The sequence below is a fragment of the Ambystoma mexicanum genome, chromosome 8 (assembly GCF_040938575.1).
Source record: "Ambystoma mexicanum isolate Mex_15411 chromosome 8, UKY_AmexF1_1, whole genome shotgun sequence".
NCBI classification, from domain to species: Eukaryota; Metazoa; Chordata; class Amphibia; order Caudata; family Ambystomatidae; genus Ambystoma; species Ambystoma mexicanum.
This window is the reverse complement of record NC_090929.1, coordinates 413,582,693-413,599,742: the sequence shown is the minus strand read 5'-3', so window position 1 is coordinate 413,599,742 and position 17,050 is coordinate 413,582,693. Positions and strand designations below refer to the sequence as shown.

Below are 17,050 nucleotides of genomic sequence, written 5' to 3'. Positions count from 1 at the left end.
TTTCTCTGCAACTTTCTTGTTATTGGGTGACCATAACCAGTTAATCCAGTGGCGGAGCTAGGAGGGGGGGCAGCTGCTCTCCCCACCTGCCTCCCTCCCGGTGCCCAGTGCATTCCCAGTGCGTCCCTGGCCTCCCACTGGTTCCCTATTATCTGCCCCCCTCGGCACCAAAAGCTGCCGCAGCTACTGGCTTCGTCTGCAAAATTATCTGGGAGGGCAGGATCGACTGCAAAATACATGTTTTACCCAACTCATTAGTGACAAACACATGCATGGAATCAAATGGTGTCAAGGCTTCATGCACAGTTCAGCAAAATGATTAAATATGCTATATCAAGATTGTGGACCCAGCATTTTGAAGAGATTACTAACGCTTAAATTGGTGGGTAAAACTTTAGAAAGTTTAATTAATGTAAACTCTAAAATTGGCACTTTTATTGATGATACAATGAAGAAACATGCCTATGACAGGATGTTGGGGGTTGGGGGCAGGACAGAAAAACAGGCAAATCTGAGATTAATAGCAAGGCTTTTCAGAGATGATCATGTAAGCCATGGGGAAGGAAATAAAACAATAAAACGGCAGTATAAGAATTGGATTAAGTCCCTCCATGTCCACCTCCAATTTGAATATAAACAGAAGATATAGAGGCTGATGGCAGGCAAAAACTCAGCAAAATTCTCGGAGATCCTTAACCAACGACACAAAGGGCAGAAAAGTGACAATTTAGGGACGGTCTAGGGGAAGATACATTGATTGTACATTTGAGCCAAACCTGTGCAAGTGCCACAGAAGACGTGGCCTTAAATAAAGCAGATTGGGAAGCACTTAATGCTTGGGAGGGACACGCCAAACCTGTGCAAGTGCCACAGAAGACGTGGCCTTAAATAAAGCAGATTGGGAAGCACTTAATGCTTGGGTGGGACACTGCAATCCTGTGCAAGTGCCACAGAAGATGTGGCCTTTAATAAAGCAGATTGGGAAGCACTTAATGCTTGGGAGGGACACGCCAAACCTGTGCAAGTGCCACAGAAGACGTGGCCTTAAATAAAGCAGATTGGGAAGCACTTAATGCTTGGGTGGGACACTGCAATCCTGTGCAAGTGCCACAGAAGATGTGGCCTTTAATAAAGCAGATTGGGAAGCACTTAATGCTTGGGAGGGACACATTTAAGTGGAAGAAATTGAATTTGAAGTTACTCTAATGAAAAATACTAGAGCAGCTGGTCCAGACAAAATCCTGCAATGTATTTTAAAATTGAACTGTGGTCGAGCACATTGGAAACCGTATTTCAAAACTTTCAGGAGTATATGGCGCTATCATGGCACTCGGCTATAGTGGTTCCTATCCACAAAAAGGAAGACAGATCAGAACCTATTAATTACAGACCAATTCCGCTACTAGTTAGGTCAAGCTAAATATTTGGTTCTATCCTCCTTTGAGATATTTAGAATTGGGAGAAAAGTAACTATCCTCTCGAGATTTCAAGTTTGAACAGATACGTTCAACCTGCTCTTGCTTATTCGCCAGAATAGGGGCACAGTCCTACCAATCCTCTATGGCTTTATGCAACTCCTTGAAGCGTCCCAAACTGTTTCAGCTATAGGATCCATATACCACATCCAGGTGAGCTTTCTTCAGAGCTGCATTTGTCCTATCTCTCACTGCCGACTGTTCTGCCGCAATAGCGGACAGTCCCATCCGGCTGACCAGAACATCATGAGAGAAAGCCCTTCATACCCTTCAATGGAAATACCTTGGACATAAAGAAGGGTGTGAAAAAGAGGTCTGGGTCCTTACATTCAAGAAGGATATTTTTAAAGCCAGAAACTAACTGGAGAGCCCATTTGAGGGTGGGGGGTGGGGGTATGTTGTTTGATTTAGTGTTCAAAGCATCCTAAAAAAAACACAGGCTCTGAGGCCCAAACTTGGGCCAACACTGTCTCCCCCAACCCCTATACAAGTACATGCCCTCTGCCTCCCCTTCCTCCCAGAGTCTGAGGGGCCATGTGGAAGAGGCTAAAGAAGAGTCGACCAAGAAAGAAGAGGATGAAATGCTTCATGTTCCTTAATGCTGATATCCTTATCCTCCGTCTGGGATCAAGTATCTGTTTTCTTCTTTAACAGTCTTGCATAATCTAAACAGTGCTTTACATATTCTTCTTATCCATGTGATCCTTTATGTTACATAGCATTGACTTATTCTTTCCCAATGGACAGCTTAGCATTTTCAGTTGGAGTATTTTCAAGCAAATGAGGGGCTTCCCATTCTCTAGCAACTGAGCTGTTGTGTTCTCCCTGAAGAAAGAGTAGCCCCAAGAGTGCACATAGCCTCCCCTGCCTCAATATCTGTCCCAATAACCACTGGTCCTTTTGACGCGTGAGAGAAGCGGACACACCACAGCATAGTGTCTCCTATTCTTACAGAGGCCGGTCACCGCCATTAGCAGCCTCTATATCAAAAAAGAGACGAAACAGAGACAGACAAATAAAACACCCATTAGTGGGTTGTAGCAGAAAAAGCTCCCTGTAAAACCAAAGAAACTCCATCCACCAAGCGTGCATTTCTTAAAAACCTTCTGGCCAGAAACCCCCACTAAAGTGCCCCCCTCTGTCGTATGCCTCCCTCTTGCACTGGTGGCGGGTGGGAGGTGCAACTACATATGCCTGGAAGTGTTTTAGTGCGGGGAAGGGTGCAAAGGTGTAACAGCAAACATTAATGACAGTACCATAAAGATGAGGCCTGGCAAGAAGATAAGGTGGAAAAACATTGTCCACAAGCTTTATTGTATCATGAGCTATGCTGCAAAGAAAACCAACCAATAAAACATGATGAGAAACACAACACAAATATTTTTGGGAACAAGGGATCAGGTGAGCGGAGACCCTACTCCCAGATAGGGCCAATTTGAGGCTGATCCCTGCCATCACCCTGAAAGGGTGCAGCATGGCAGCCCCTCAGGTCCCCCCAAAATGGAAGATTATGTACAACCCCTCTCTGCCAATGTCCAAAAAATGTCCCTTGTAAAAATGTCCATGCCTTCTATGGAGAGGTGTACCCCGTCACCGATAAATAGGGCTTTATTATGCAATGTGATCCTGTGAACTTGAGTCCTGAAAATGTGTAGAAGTTGGACAATGCTTTGTTTAATTTACGCCTTGAAATGTCTATATTTTTATTGGACTCAGCACCCTGCCAGTGTTGGCGCGGAATGATTTCCGACAACATGAGCTCCATTTGTCTCCAACAGTGTGCAATGGTTCTGAGTGAGGAGCACATTTCTGTCAGTAGCGGTTTTCTTCCTAACTGGACCATTATCTTTTTTTTTTTTTTATTTTATTGTGAATCATAGTAAATCATTTTTTACTTTTTACACAAAACATTAATAAACGTAAAACATAAAAAAAACAGTTTACACCATAAAAGAAATACATCTCACACAACAAAACATTTCAATTTCTAAATAAAACCTTGAAAACAGAAGGAAATACATCCTCTTAAAATCAATTATATTTACAACATGATTAATGTATCTAAATCATAGCAGCAAGTACTTGTAAATCTTTTAGTAAGTTTATCACTTCTGCCGTTAGAAAAGTTTCCTCTCCCTGACTCATTCTCTACCAAAACATCTTTGAGTTTAGCATTCTAGGATCATGGACAAATCTTTGTAACCTTTTGTATCTGATCCGCCACATCCCTGTGCATTCTGAAAGCAGATGGACGATTGACTGTTTCACTGTCATGGTCATGAAGTCAGGGTCACAGGCATGCAGAGGTTGCATGCACAGGAGACCTGGGTGGACACTGTCCTGGTGCCTTTGGCGCCAGGCTCATGAACAAAAGTAAACAAAAACATCCATTTAACATCCATTTAACACCAAAAAGCTTTTATTATGAACATAGCACTTCAGATGCATTAACCATGAACATTCTATCCATTAAGCAGCCCCAAGTTTATTCTTGGGTGTGGCTGCTAATGGATTGCCTTTGCACATGCTGACTCTCTAGGAGTGGTAGGGTGTGGCTGGTAAGCTGGCCCTAATGGGCGTGCCCACGATCTCAGCTATATAAGGTGCCCCGATCCTCACGACAGATGCTTCGCATTATTCTGCACTTGCAAGCAGCATAACGCTCACTGTCGCCTGAGGTCAGACTTACCTTTGAAGATCCTTCTTCCTGGACATCCTGCTTCCTGCCAGCATACTTACCAACTGGGGGAAGCTGCTATACATTTCTTCGGCGAAACAAGTATTCATCTTTACACTTTCCGGAACGCTGAAATCTTCATCTTGGCACCGCAGCACGACACGGTCCATCGTCGACAGCAGACATCGAAAAAACAGTCAGTTTAAGGTTGCGCTTCGCCATACTTCGCGCTTTTCCTTAAACCATCAATTACCTGCTGTCGAACATTGTGGTAGCATCCATCTTCCATCCAGCCGCGTCTCGCGTCGCAGAGCTGCATTGAGGTTGCATTTCCATCTAAGGGAAGAAAACAGAAGAGAGACATTATTGCGGGCATAAATAGGAGCAACAAATAAAGACATTAAACGGAACGAACAGCATCACAAGAGCTCAAGAAAGACTTAAGGAGAAGCATAGTCGCAGCTGGACTGGACTAATCCTTATCAGGCATCAGTGAAGGAACTAGATCCCATTCGACGCGCCCCTGCCAGAAGTAGCAGGACGGCAAGCTTATCTTCCATAATTCACAGGTGAGCTTTATGGGCCGGCGTATGCTCACAGAAACCATACTTTGAGGTGAAGGGTTCAAGATGTACAGCAATCACAGACTGGCGCACTCACACACTTATCTCCACGCAGGAGCAGTATCACCACGTACCACTGCTCACAGCTTTTCTACTGAGGGAGAGGCCTGAAGGGGGTGATTCAAGTACAGGAAGGGCTGCGACTTTACCCCAACGCCTCCGCAGAGACCAGGTGAGCATAACATTCACCCCTTCTTCACCTAGATTGCATGTATTAGTCGGATTTACATACTTATTTCGGTATGCCGGAAGCAAGCCCCTTGGTTTATCATATTCTGACCAAGAGGATGATAGTTTAGCCTCTCTCATCTTTGTAATTGTTCTCATCCAGTCCGTTCTTTTAAGAGATTCTTTAACTTTCAGTGGATTCTGAATTAGAATTTCAATAGAGCTATCCGACAAATCTAATATTTCTTTACACTTCAAGAATAGTGATTTTAGAAACAGATTATTGTTGTGTTTCAAAAGATATGCAGCGTCTTTATATAGCGAATTCTTAGGTGGCACCAAGATCAACCTATACTGACTGAGCCATTTCCATTCCAGAGTTGACAACACTGAACCAAGACCTAGTTCAAACCGAACACATGCAATTGGAACTGCAGTCGGGAGAGCCAAACCTTTTTCCAAATTTTGCCTTCCAATGTATCCCAATTTGCATCAAAAGCCTGACAATTCCCTTCCAGACCATATGTTAATGAGGGAACTACCTTCCCCACATAATATTTTCCCAAGGGTAGTAATGAAAATCGGCAGTATTTATGGTATAATCTCGCCATTTGAGTTTACAGCTTTCTTAGTCTGATCTCCATATTTGCCAGGAAATTAGTATGTGTCGGATAGGCCATAATCTGGGCGCCCACATAAGTCACTTCTTTACTAACAGGGATGGTCGAGTTATTTAGAGACCATGGATAGAATTTGGTGAATTTCTTAGGATGTTTAAACATCACGATATTGGATTTATCCGGATTAATAATCAGATCGTTCAGAAATGCATTTTCAGCTAGGACATTCAACAGTCACTGTAGGCCGACTTGAGAGTGGTCCATTACCACAATATCGTCGGCATACGGCAACCAGTTTATATACCATTTCCAAATTTTGGAGTCACCAGACCTTTCCCAGCCAACCATTCACATAAATCTGCCATGAATAAAATAAAAAGAAACGGGGCCAGCAGACTTCCTTGTTGATCACCCCTGTCAGTAGGAATAGTTCTCGATAACTGTCCTGATTTTGATCGCCTAACTCTCAGGGTCAAATCTTGATATAGATTAATCAAAATATTCAATATGCGATCTGGAAGGCCCCAATGTGTTAATTTAAGCCATCATTTACTACTATTTATGGTATCAAAGGCCCTCGAGAGATCGACCCAGACACAGAAGAGGGCTGTGCCACCCTTTACCCTTGTAACAGAAGAAATACACGCCAAGGCCAAGATGTTTAATATTGTGGATGTGCCTTTTCTAAAGCCCGTCTGTTCTTTCGGTAAGATACCCATAGCTGCAGCCCAAACATCCAATTCTCCTAGCAGTAGGCCACAAAAGATTTTACCATACTCATCTAGGAGGGATATTGGGCGATAGTTAGTTGGCAACAGACGGTCACCCTTTTTATACATTGGAATAATAATTGCCTTCCTCCATGATTCAGGAATCAATTGACATTCCAAGATATTTTCAAACAAGATTTTAAACAAAACCGCCCAGTTCAAGGGATTTTTCTTCAAAACAGAATTTAAAAGGCCATTCGGCCCTTGGGCTCTTGAGTTGGAAGATTTAATAATTAAGTCTGTGATACCATCCACTCCAAAATCCAACAACCACTTGGACACTGTCTTGGAATACAGGTCTGTCGCTTTATCATGGGCATAGATTTTAGAGAAGTATTCAAACCAGACTTTTTCGTCAATACAGGAGGTTTACATTAAATCACTGCGGTTCAATCCTGCATTAGCAAGCAACCAAAAGTTTCTAGAGTTTTGCATCGAAACCACTCTAAGCATTTCATCCCCGTCCTTATGCAACACCATAAATATATGTGATCTAACCCAATTTTTATATGCATTACCTATCCTCTTCCGATAGGTAGCAGATATCCTCCTGTCCCTTGTCGACTTCTTAATTTTGTATTTTTCTGCTCTCATTATTTTCTTTTTTTCATGAATTTCATTATCAAAGAAATTGCTTTAGTGGGCTTCTTATTTCCAAATACGGGGGCATCCTAACCCCACAGAAAATGAATATAGTTTGCTGGATTACAGTGACTCCTCAACTGACAATTCAGCAATATATCAATTGCTTTTTCCAAATTCCGTGTAAGGGTCTGTCCCCCCTGTTTGAACTTCACCACTCTATTCCCTGCTGTATTCACCTCCATCCATTGAGAATATTGTAAGCCTCTAACAGCAGTTTCCCTTTTTAAAACAAAATCCAACATAACATGATTACTATCCTTGGTTTGACTAAATTCAAGGACAAACATTTTTCAAAAATATTAGCAGATGCAAAAACATAATCAATCGTTGAGAAGGCAGACCTTCTCCACCAAGTTGGAGCACCTGGAATATAATTTTTTACGTTGTCATTAAGCAGTGTTAAATTCCACTCGGCCATACACTTAACCCATATCTGACCATTTTTTGTTTTCTCCTTAGGGGGAAGGGATGGGCAATTTGTATTAATACACTGTTAATTAAAATCACCCAGTATTAACAAATCATCTGTAGGAAATTGACATAAAATTACCACCACAGATCCGACAGCGATTGTAAAAACATGTCCAATACACAAACCGATGAATTCCAGTACAGAGTGATCACCACCCACGATGTAATAGCCCCCTCTTCACACACTTGCACTCTAACTACCAACAGACCTTGTATTGTATTTGAGATCATTGAGCAATCATGAAAAGCATTTTTCCTATAGGCCAGCAATAACCCACCACTAGGTCGACAACACCCTTGATGCTTAGCTACTTGTTGAAATACAGAGAAGCCCTCAATGTTCAGTATCTCCATCAACTATGTTTCTTGAAATGAGACCAAGTCAATATTATGAAAAATAAATTGTCTTTGAATATCCCTAGAGAAGAAATTGTAGCCCCTCGTATTCCAGGAAAGACATCTTAGTTCCTGATTTGCTAGAGCTTCTTTTCCGGCAGACTTATTTTCTGAATTACTTGTGCAATGATATCAGGGACCATGTCCCACAAATTTGGGGGCACTCCATCAGAAACAGCTCCCTTTCGCGCCTTTTGCTGTTCAAGCCCTAGAGACGAGCTCAGGGCTTTGTCAATATCTATAGGTGGCGTTCTTGATATTAAAGACCTATTTTCTGCCATTCTTCGTTTGAATCCAACATCGTTTCCAACGCCAGTCTTGAGTACATCCTAACCTCAGTAAAAGACAAGTCCGGGTATGCTGGAAAACTCACCCGATCAATGTCCCCCGACGTCAAGTATCTTAATAAATTCATATTTTTCATTTCATTCAGGATTACAGGACGATTTATGGGGTTCTTGTGCTTACTAGGATTCATTTTACTAAGAAAGATGGTAAGACTGGTCATGTTATTGGACACATTCTTACTCGCCTTGGGGACAGAAATTGGTATTTTGGAAGTAGGAGCCATTTTCTGATGACTAATACTCTGACTCCAATTTTCGACTATTGGGCCTCCATCTGTCGACTTGTTAGTTGATCCTGATTAATCATAAACCTCATCTTGGAGGCTACCCAAAACCAATTCATCAGTCCAAATCTTGCTTTTATCCGTGGTGTGGTTATTCTTCCTCAAGAAAATTGGTGCCATTTTTATAGGTGGCAGTTTTGGTTGAGACTGTAACTTTGCACGTAAAAAAATCAGAGCAATTTTTTTTGGCTGCACCAAATGATCTGTTTGGCTACTCATTGTCAGTTTAATAATCTCCGAGATAGATTCCTCCTCAGTTTTCTTGTCTCCTCTTTCACAAGTAGTTGTTTTTTAGCTTTTATTGAGCCTGCTTTAGGGCTTTTCCGAGTACCCTTTTCTATTTGTTCCGTGTTTACTTTTTAAAACTTTTTTAGAAACTGCTTACTTGAGCCTTGCTGATGACTTGATGCCAGTTTATTCCCAGTTGGATTAACTTTCTGTCCTGTTTTTAGCTCTTCATCTTGCCTCTTTCTCTTTTTTTTGGTTTTACCATTCACTTTCTTATTATTACAAGGATCCTTTATTGGCGACTGCTCACCTATAATTTGGATATCCAGATCCTGTGATAATTCATTCTCCGCCAGATGAGCTAATCTCATAAATTCCTCCATGACAGATGCCGATAATGGCATATCCTCCCACAACGACTCTTCTCGAGCTAAGTCTGCCATAATTTGAGGACTCTTACAGCCATATTTTAGGAAACCTGTATCCAACTTCTCATTTATCTTAATAAGATCATTCTTTAGCTCAGAACCTTGAGAGATAAGCAAATCTAATGTTTGTGCTTGCACCTCCTGAATCAATTTTAAGGTCTCCACAGATGTTGTCTTATCCTCATTACTAGCCGTTTTAATGCCACTAAATTTGAATCCACTGAATCCATATCTTTTGTTAACTCTACCAATATTCCTGAATGTTGGTCAACTTCCCTTTTGATATTTTTGGAGACTTTCACCATTGATCCTACGATAAAATTCAAGGTCACAATTGTCGGTGGTCCTAAATTGCTCCCATTCTTGTAGGGGATATGTGGTCTTCTACCCCAACTCCTACTCCCCCCTCTGTAAGGGGTGCGCTGATTGCTTCCTCCTCCAAGAGGGACCAGACTTCCGGGACCTAATTTAGCTCAAACAATAGTTCCCTTTGTGGGGTCTTCATGACATCCCCATTAGTCACGACACAGTCCAAACCCAATTGTGGGCTCACAGGATTATTTTCCAAAGTTTGTATAGAGCTAGCCAAAAGTTCTTCCAGGGGCAGAGGCCCAACATTCATTGTCAAGTCCTCAGAGCTGATTGGGAAGTGATCTTAATTCTGTTTTTCATGGTAGTGGCAGTCACCGTATAGGTTAGCTCCGACATCAATCGCTCCTTTAGAATTAAATTCCTCGGAGTAGATTGTAATGAGGGCAAGCCTTCATTTTGGCTTATGATGCTAAGTCCTGAGTGGTTGGAAGTTGGTCATCCAACAGGAAGATACTCTTTGGCAAGGCAAGAAATCCACCCACTGTTTTACAGGGCCGGGCTGAAGGCCTTCCAGGCCTATTCAATAGGGCTCCCCCTCTACAGACTGACAGGATTCCTGAAGACCCGCTTTCCCCCCCCATCAGTCCACTTCTCAGATTGTACATTGTTCTTATGTTCTTCCCAGTGACCAAGTGTCCACTAACAGGAATAGGAGAGAGTTGTTCCCATTAACTTCCGGGCCCTCACACCCAATTCAATCAAAGGAAACAGCCCCTACACCTTAACCAGTGTTTTATAGTCTGCTAGTATAGCACAAGAAAACACTTACTTGCACTAGTACAGTGTACACTTATCGTGGGGACAAGGGACTCCCGCTTAAAACACAGATCAGCAGGGATTAGCGGGGGGTTGAAAACCGTGCCTCCCTCACAAACACTCTCCAGCCGCTTTCAAATCTCTGCGGCCGGTTTAGCGGGTCTTGACTCCCAGAGAGTATACGTCCTTAGTGCTTTCCCCACTTCGCCACTGTCTCGTGGAGCAACAGCTACCACTGCAATCTCAAGCAGGAAACAGAGATCCCCCGAATGCCTGCACCATACCCCAACCCAGGAAAAGGAATTTATGGGGATTTTATGGGGCTCAAGAGCTCGGGAAAACACGAGCACACACGAGGAACTAACTGGGGAGGAGGGGCTGCTCACTCGCTCCCTGCCACTTACTGTCCATGCCGCCTGTGCCACGATCGACAGCTCCGCTCGGATCGACTCGAAATAAAATGCGGGTATAGTGTGGACACGATATACGAGATGGACACAGCAAACACGATACGGCTTCTTTCCCCACTTCACTTCCTCCTCCTCCTTCCTCATGGGCAGCTTAGAGAAAAGCACCTCACAGCTTCACAGCCTCAAATGAAACAAGAGTCAAGCCGCACTGTGAAACACGTACGCTCTCAAATCACAGCCGCTTCCGATTCTCTCTCCATCAGGAAGTCAGGGGGTGGCGCGCTAACTCCTGGTAGACTGGCAAGCTTGTCATGCATGCCGGGCTTGCCCCACCAGTAAGTTACTGTATTTTGAAAATGCAGGCCTTCCTGAGGATCCTTGAGTCATCTGCTGGCCCTTGTGAAAAATGAGTGGCCCACAACCCATGCAGTTTTTATTGGAGGTCCCCCTGTGTGGAGAGAGAGTGAGAAAAGAGGAGGGGAGGACGGGGGGGGGCTTCAATTAGGTATTTCCTAATGTATTTTTTTTATACCCCAGGCTCCATCCCCCAATCCCTTTGATTGCTTTCTCCTGTAATCCCCCCATCCATGCAGCTGTTGCTGTACCGATCCTGAAGGAGTGGAACCCAAACTCAGGTGGGTCCCCTCCCACTGCCTTTATGGCTTTTTTAAGCACATACCTTAACTGGAATCTGCTAAAGGCGGAGCCATTTTTGTGTGTCAAAAGTTTGCCAGCCAACCCTAGTCGTTTACCAAGGAAGGCTCTGGTGTTGCAAATGGGGCAGTACTCAGCCTCTTTTATGCAATGCAGATTGATAATTCTTCCTTTACCCATCTGGTCAGTTTTAGATCTGTTGAGCTTTATTGCCATTGTCTCTTTGCCTAGGTTGATGTCAGATACATCCAGGCCCTTCTCTGAACTTGTATTTTTGGATGCAATTTCGCTAATTCTAAAAGCCCCAAAGTCATTAAGTGTAAAAGCTGCCCTAAATAGGGCTGTTTCATGGGAATTGTTACATACCTTCTGTAAGCTGTCTATTAGGCTTTTTAATTCAGCAAAGTTAAGAGGGCGCCTTGTGTCTCTTTTTACCCCCTCTAATTTGGCCCACCCTTTCAAAGCATATCATGTCAATGCACTGTGCGTGGGGTCAGTCCCCCCCCGCCAGTTTGGTGTAATATGCCACTGCTGCCAGATGGGAGGATGCTCATGCCTTTTTTTCTTATATCTGAAGGCCCATTCCATGAAATCATTGACGTGGCTTTCTTTGATGTCGGTGATTTTGGTTATGTGAGGCATTTACTGTACAGCTTTGCCGTTTTCTGGGCAAGGGTATTCTTTGCCAGGTCCCCCAAGACCCCCCTGTGCTCATCTGTTGGTGAATGATGCAGTGATTTGTTTCCCGCCGTGCCTTTTACTTGGGAGTGGTTGTGAGCAGGGTTTTTCCTTGGGAGTCCTCTCTTACTGGTATGTTGTGGCTGGCATTGTTTTATCCCAAGATTGCCCACACTTCTTCTGGTACAGCTGTCATCCTTTCCTCTGCTTGAGGAATTAGTGCCCTGAAAGTATGGAACTGAAAACGGGACAGTGCGTCAGCGGCCTTATTTTCCTTACCGGCAATGTGCAGCGCAATGATAACAATGTTGCAATATAGGCTAAGTCTTGTTATTTCTCTTAATGTTTTTAGCACCAGTGTGCAAGATGTTGCACCTTTGATTAGCACATGTACCACCGCCATGTTGCCAGACCACGTGACCAGTCCTGTATTAATCATAACGTCCCCCCATATGTAAAGTGCCATCCATATGGGAAATATTTCCAGCAAAATCATGTTTTTGGACAAACCTCGTTCATGCCAGCTGGGGGGGCAGTGGCCTGCGCATCATTTATTGTCAAAACATATACCAAAACCCTTGCCCCCAGCAGCGTCCGTGAACAAGGCCCATTTGGCAGTGTCATTTACAGGCTTGCGCCATATAACTTTCCCATTAAGTTATTAAGGAATGTTTCCCATACAGTTAAGTCTTTTTGTATCTCTTTGCCCAGTCTTATGTGGTGATGCTTTTTAATTGCCCCTCTCATTCTCATTTCAAGGTTTCTGTGAAACACTCAGCCTTGCGGCATAATTCTAGCTGCAAAATTGAACTTCCCCGCTAATGACTGTATTTCTTTAAGAGTTGCTTTGTTTTTTTCATGCAATTCTTTTGATTGACCCTAATAAGTCAACTACTTTCTCTTTGGGTATACTGTATTCCCCCTTAGTGGAGTCAATTTCAATCCCTAAGAATGAGAGGGTCTGTGTTGGGCCTACTGTTTTCTCTTCTGCGAGTGGGACACCAAATACAGCCATGATTTCACTAAATTTGTTAATAGCAGAGATGCACAATGTGGACCCTTCTGGACCTGTAAAGAAAAAATCATCCAAACAGTGAACTACTCTCACCCCAGGCATGGCCTTTTCCAGGGTCCATTGCAGAAAGGAACTTAATTGCTGAAAGTATGCACATGCAATGGCGCAACCCATGGGGAGGCATTTGTCAAAATATTTTTTTTTTCAAAGTGAAAACAAAGCCACTGGTATGCACTCTCATGGACCGGCAAGAGCCTGAATGCTGACTGGATGTCGGCTTTGGCCATGAGTGCATTCCGCCCTGATAACCTCACTAAATCAACAGACTCCTGAAAGCTGCTGTAGGAAACTGCTGTCTCTGTGGCGGGGATGTCGTCATTAAAAGAGCTCCCTGGAGGATAGGACATGTGGTGGATCATTCTAAAGTCAGCTTTCTCTTTCTTGGGCATTAGTCCAAGTGGGGAGCATAAAGGGAGGACTATCAAATGGTCCCTCTATCCTGCCCAAGACTAGTTCTTTTACTATTTTTCCCCTAATTACTGTAGGTAGGGAAGAGGCAGATTTCAAATGATTGGGAATGTGCTGGGATCCATGTCCATGAAATGGGATTCGAAATCCCTCCTGAAAGCCTTGCCCCAAAAAGGTTTTTGCTGCTACATCAGGGTAATCTTGCAACATTATCATCAGTTTATCTACATTCAATGGAGAGGCCCCCAGCTAGTGAGTGTTTTTCCCTCTGTGACATTGGGTCCTGGCCTGGCGGAGGGAGTATTGGTGCATTTGCCACTGCTGTGTTCTCCACCACATGGGCTCCATTGGTGTCTGAACCTTCATTTTTCTCCCCAACTGCACAAGACTTTTTCATAATTCCAACAATATGGGGTATTGTTCCCGCTTGGCATGTTTAGCACATGTACCACCGCCATGTTGTCAGACCACGTGACCAGTCCTGTATTAATCATGCAATAGTCTTCTTCACACTCCTATTCACATTCTTTCCTGCTGTGCGTCTACCATATTTGGTAGTCTTGAGACCTGGTGTCTCCTTATTGTTACTGGGCCCGACCCAAGCCCTGATGTGGTCTTGGTCGTCCTCGCTCCCAGATTCAGACCCTGTGTCAGAGCTTTCACTCTTGCTGCTGGAGCTGCTAGAGTCCTCCCTGTGCCTATTCTTCTTTTCCCCAGCACCCTCTTCTTTGTGCCCTTTTAAAAATGGTTCTAACAGTGGCCCCAAGTCATTTTGCACAGTACCTGTTTTTGCTTTTCTTTTGTTGCGGTGGTGGACATCTGCAGTGTCTGGCATGCTGCGGACATCTGGGCGCCTTTTCTTCCTTGCATGCGTTTCTTGTTCTGTCTGATCATCTTCTTCACTGGCCTCTCCTTCTGTTGCTTCATCTGCTTCTGATTCCCCACTGGCCGCTGCAAGTTCCGCCATCTTTTTCTTGACCACATCCATGCCGTGGACTGCTTCGGCTTCCTTTTCCAATTCCAAGAGCAACTTTTCCTTTAATGTGAGAGGGTCAGTCATCCCTGTTCCTGCCCTGGGTCTTGTAAGCAGAATTGGCTGTGTTGGGGAGCTCACTCCGAAGTGTTACACCTTTTATGTCCACAAGTGTGTTTTTTAAATATATTTGTTCACAGAGCTCCTTGTACAGGGATGCTGTGTTGGTCTGGTCTTTGTCCTGTGCAGTGCTGACATACCGCGAGCAATGGCAACCTTTCCCACTTTAGCCGTGCGTTTATTCTGGTGTGTGGCGAAGATTAAACCTCCTGTAATGCCTGGGTGTCTCCCGTGAGGTTTTCTTGCTGCACCCCCTTTGGAATGTTTGTTTGCTCTGTGCTGTCCTGCTTCCACAAAGCGCCTGGATTATTAGCGCTATTTGCCTTTGCACAACACAACCGCAGTGTATGCCTTATTACCCTTTTGCAATGGTTGGAAATACTGCCTCCGCTCCCTTTGATGTGGCAGCAGCACGGGACCGGGCCACGTGCTGCTTAGTATTGTCAACAATACGAATTCACCCTTATTGGCTTTTCTGCCCTTGCCGTTTGTAAACCGGCTCCGGTGAAAAAGGGGGAGGGGGGTTATGGTTGCAATATGATGATTGCGTAACTGCCCACAATGTTATTTGGTGCTTTGTCCCTTATTGAAGTTCGTGCACCAACCTGCGACAAATGCTTGTGTTCTGCTCCGCGTCGTCCTGCTTCTAAATGTGTGTGCTCAGAGAAAACAGCACCGTCAATACGACTTTTAATCACATTTGCCCTCTATGCTTGTTCAGTGCAAGCTGCTGTATCTGTGATGGAGCAAGAGGGACTGGGTCAGAAGCTGCCACTTAGGCTGCCCTTGGCACCGGCGGTCGCTGGGGATTGCCCGCTGTGTGCCTTTGTCATCCGCGCTGGTTCAGTAAAATGCTGTAACTGATCCGTGCTGGTTCAGTAAAATGCTGTAACTGAAACGCGGTGAGGCTGGAAGGGTTGGCCCGTTGTCAGTCCCTTTTGCTGTACCTGGCTCTGGCGATCGGTAAGGATAGCGATGCAAGCAGCTATTACACCAGGCCCCCCCTTATCCCCCACCCACCATGGGAGGGCCGGGGCCGTAAACTGGGAGGTGGGAGGTTTGTGCTAGGTCCAGTGGGGAAGCCCCACTTAGCATGTGTGATGTTGAGCAAGGCCGCCTCTGGAGCGGGCGGCGGCAGCAGAATGATTGCGGCCCCCAATAACACAGGTCTACTCGCGGAGCATGCAGGCGTCGCGCAGAAAAGACACACGACTCGTTGGCTGGCTGCATAACAGTGTTGCCAGGTCGGAAGGAAAAAATAAGCTGAATGCCCTTCAAAAACAAGCCCAAAACAAGCTGACTCCCATCCAAATAAGCGGAAAAAACAAGCGTGCACCTAGAAAGTTGTGGAAAGGTCTCAAAAGTAAGAAACATAACACAACAAGAAAAACATACATAGACAGAACACTGACATAGTGTGTTAGAACAACAATATTTTATTGCATGGTGACTAGAAGTCCCAGATTGCAAAATAATACGGCCCTGAAATATTTGTATTTATTGTTTTATATAGCGCCTTAATCCAAGGCGCTATATAATATTGTAACATGGCCAATTGGAAGCTGAAAAGAAACATGGCCTTCCTGAATACATCTTTCTGAGAAAATGTTGTATATAGATTCGAATAATCCTCTAACCCAGTCTTGCAAAAAAAAGTTTTTAAAAAATAAATAAATAAAGGATGTTAGTGGATAATGCGTCAGCACTGGGGATATCACCAGGATAATATTGCTATAGAGTGACGCTTGCTAAACTAAACCAATCCCCTTCTTTACATCTTTACATGTCAGTGTGTCTGCCTGCATGACAAAACTTTTAAAGTGCGTTTTTTTTGCATATGTTTAGGCATTTGGCATTGATGGGCCACCTGGTGGGCAAGTAACGATCCCATCAGTGCCAAACACTTAAGCATATTCAAAATACAGTTCACACCCGAGAGCAAGACAAAGCAGCAATTGCCGTCAAGTGCTGCCAGCAGCCCAGTGCAGGACGCTCTGTGCGACGTGTAATGGGCTTAACAGCAATATAAACAAGCCCAATTACACGCGCAGACGGTCCAACAAGCGGACGAAAACCGCGACAAGCGACCTCCAAATATTATAAGCGACTTTGGGCAAAAACAAGCCCAAAGTCGCTTATAATAAGCGGACCTGGCAACACTGCTGCATAAACCCGGACTGGCGCGAAACCGCCAGTTCCGGTGATACCTTTATTTCTCCTCCTCTCCCCGTGTCACGTGACCCTTCCGTCCGGGCACGTGACACCACATTCCTCCCCAAATTGGAGGTAAATTCACATGCACCACAGAATACATTTTAGCATGGATTATTGTCTCTTCCGCTAGTCTCTTTATGATATACCCCGTCTATGACATACCCTTTGAGGCGGGATGATGGTTTGGGCTTCTCCCTCAGGCTGTAGCGGGTGTTCCGTCCTTTGGGCGAGGTGTCTGTGGCGGTCCTTTCTTCTGTC

General features: G+C 44.3%; 1 protein-coding gene across 1 annotated transcript in view; it reads right to left on the bottom strand.

Annotated features, from left to right (window-relative positions):
* The window catches only part of FBXO2 (F-box protein 2), a 323,859-nt gene extending 308,071 nt beyond the window's left edge, over positions 1-15,788 (bottom strand). The window contains exon 1 of the mRNA XM_069609926.1: positions 14,269-15,788. Within this exon, the coding sequence (XP_069466027.1) occupies positions 14,269-14,469 (201 nt within the window). The 5' untranslated portion in view covers positions 14,470-15,788. The remainder of the gene's footprint in view (positions 1-14,268) is intronic.
* Positions 15,789-17,050: the final 1,262 nt, after the last annotated feature.